We start from the raw sequence: 2,487 nt of genomic DNA, 5'->3' as shown, positions 1-2,487 counted from the left end.
GAGGGGTCAGTTTGGGAACCTGTCTCCCACTGACCCTGAAGAGTCTAGACTGAGAGAGTGAGTGCTGCGCTAATTGGAACTGGGCTGCAGGGAGACTGGAGAATGTAACCTCCTCAGCGAAGGCCAAAAATCAAACAACACCAGGTTATAGTCCAAAAGGTTTATTTAAAAATACCGGTTTTGGGAGCTCAGCTTCTTGCTCAGGTGTAATGTGTGAGAGAGGGAATAAGACACAGAATTTATATGCAGAAACAAACCTAAAAGTGGCTGCTTCTTGTTGAAGCTTGTTGAAACAGTTGGGAAGGATTTAAAATACAAAATCCAGATTTCTTTCCAGTCATTGTCCCAAGATAATTAAAGGTTTTATCAATATATACAAGAGGTGACATCTCAGGACAGGAAATGCATTTTAGGTGTGAGGTCTTGCTTCGAGTTTCTCTGCGGTTTACGCTGGGGCCAGCTCCGAAAGCTTGCACTGTAACCTGGTGTTGTGTGATTTTTGACCTTGTCTCCCCCAGTCCAACACTAGATCCTTCACATCACGGCTCTCCTCAGAGAGAGACAGAGAGGTACACAATCCACTGAGCCTCAAACAGCCTGAAGCAAAAGGAGACTTGGAGCCAGAGGAGCGAGAGTCGCTCAGGGTTCGAGTCTCAATGTGGGATCTGATCCAGGAAAGTGCTTTCAGTGTGAAAGGTTCATTATCAGTTATCGTAGTGTCGGGAAGGGAATCCCATTATCCAGGAAAGTAACTATAACTGCATGGCCTGTCTTCACAAACAAGCAGGCAGCAAGGTTCAACTTAATCCTCACAGAGAGTCAGAATTCTAACACAGGGCTGCACTGATCATCGCCCCCAACCCCAACCCCAACTCCACCCCCAAACCACATGTTGAAATTTGGAATGAGGGTGGTTATCTGTGTTTAATTTTGGGGTAACACAGGGCTGTGTGACAGTGAGAGTGGGTTACAGACTGTGTGTAACCCCGGGGTAACACAAGGCTGTGTGATAGGCTTTGTTTAAAGATTTTAATATGAACTCCATGTCTGCAATATTCCAGGTGAACAGTTTCCAGGCTGTACTCATCACAAATGGACTACAATCCTTCATTATATTAAACTACGGGAATATTGAATGGACAACTGGCACAGCGAGTGGTGGGAATGCTAACACTGGATTGGGCGGAACTGAAGCTCAGGTAAACACAGGGCTTGCGTAGCCAGTGCTGGTTCACTGCTTAACACACAGCATGGGTTCGAGTCCCACTGAGGCACTTCTCACATAACAAGTTTACAATACAGTCAGAGGCACAATGGTAGCGTCTCTATCTCTGAGCCTGGAAGCTTGCATTCAAGTCCCATCTGCTCCCATGGATGTGTCATTAGAAAGAGGATTCTGGGTAATTCAAGATGGAGGACAGGAAAAAGTTGTAGCTTTAAGAGCTGCTCCTTTTTTTGAGGTATTATCAGGGTTGAAGCTGATTTCCTTTAATTTTTGGAACAGTAATTACTGTTTTGTAAGTTGTCACATTGTTTTGGAACTTTAGATAATAAAAATCAAAACAACAGCACTTTAAAAAGGCAAAAGAGAGTGGGATGGGTACACGAATAGGAATGGTTTAGAGGGATATGGGCCAAATGCTGGCAAATGGGACTAAATTAATTTTAGATGTCTGGTCGGCATGGACGAGTTGGACAGAAGGGTCTGTTTCCCTGCTGTTCAGCTCTGTGACTCCGTGACTCTAGTTAGAATTAGCTTTATTGGCATGTGCTCAAGTGAGTACAGTCAAATGTTTAGAAGTTGCCACATACGGTACCATCTTAAGTACAAAGGCACTGGTGTGCAGCTTCTTCAATGCAAATTTTTAAAGAAAACAAATTAGAAAAACAAAGAGTTAAAATGTCCAGAGATGAATTGTAGAGATAAATTAGAGTAGAGAAATAAAAAGTTCAGAATAACAGTCCCTTCCAACCCACTCCATAACGGCACCTAGCCTTTAGTCTGCACTGGCCCTTGACCCCAGTCCACACCAGGCTTCACTTTAAGGTGCTTGAGGCTGGGAGACCACTCTGGAATCATCTCAAGGCCTGAGGTCCATGCTGAGGCCATGCCAGGCCAAGAGACCGCCACACTGGGGCACAGAGAGACCGCCACACTGGGGCACAGAGAGACCGCCACACTGGGTCCACGCTGAGGCCTGGGGTTCGGGACATCACTGAGATGAAAGAATGAAAACAAACACATAAAAGGAAAAAGAGAGAGAAGAATGTAATTAAACAGATGAAGCAAACGAGCGCTGTCTGAAGAGTCTGACTCCACTGCCATCTTGGGAGGGTATATAATATCTCTGAACAGGTCACTTAGAAAATATTTACAATACACAGTTAGTTACACATCAAAACAGTCACACATTAAAAAAAAAATCATTTATCGGACATGGGGGTCCCTGGCTGTGACCAACATTTATTGCCCCATCCCTAGTTGCC

General features: G+C 44.6%; 1 protein-coding gene across 1 annotated transcript in view; it reads left to right on the top strand.

The window, feature by feature from the left end:
- Positions 1-2,487, top strand: part of LOC109925556 (alpha-tectorin-like) — a 38,097-nt gene that overhangs the window by 1,453 nt on the left and 34,157 nt on the right. The window contains exons 2-3 of the mRNA XM_048620608.1: positions 519-644; positions 1,062-1,199. Of these exons, the coding sequence (XP_048476565.1) occupies positions 519-644; positions 1,062-1,199 (264 nt within the window). The remainder of the gene's footprint in view (positions 1-518; positions 645-1,061; positions 1,200-2,487) is intronic.

The sequence above is a fragment of the Rhincodon typus genome, chromosome 47 (assembly GCF_021869965.1).
Source record: "Rhincodon typus isolate 14 chromosome 47, sRhiTyp1.1, whole genome shotgun sequence".
In the NCBI taxonomy this organism is placed as follows: Eukaryota; Metazoa; Chordata; class Chondrichthyes; order Orectolobiformes; family Rhincodontidae; genus Rhincodon; species Rhincodon typus.
The sequence above is the reverse complement of the archived record's forward strand: the minus strand, read 5'-3'. Positions and strand labels throughout refer to the sequence as shown.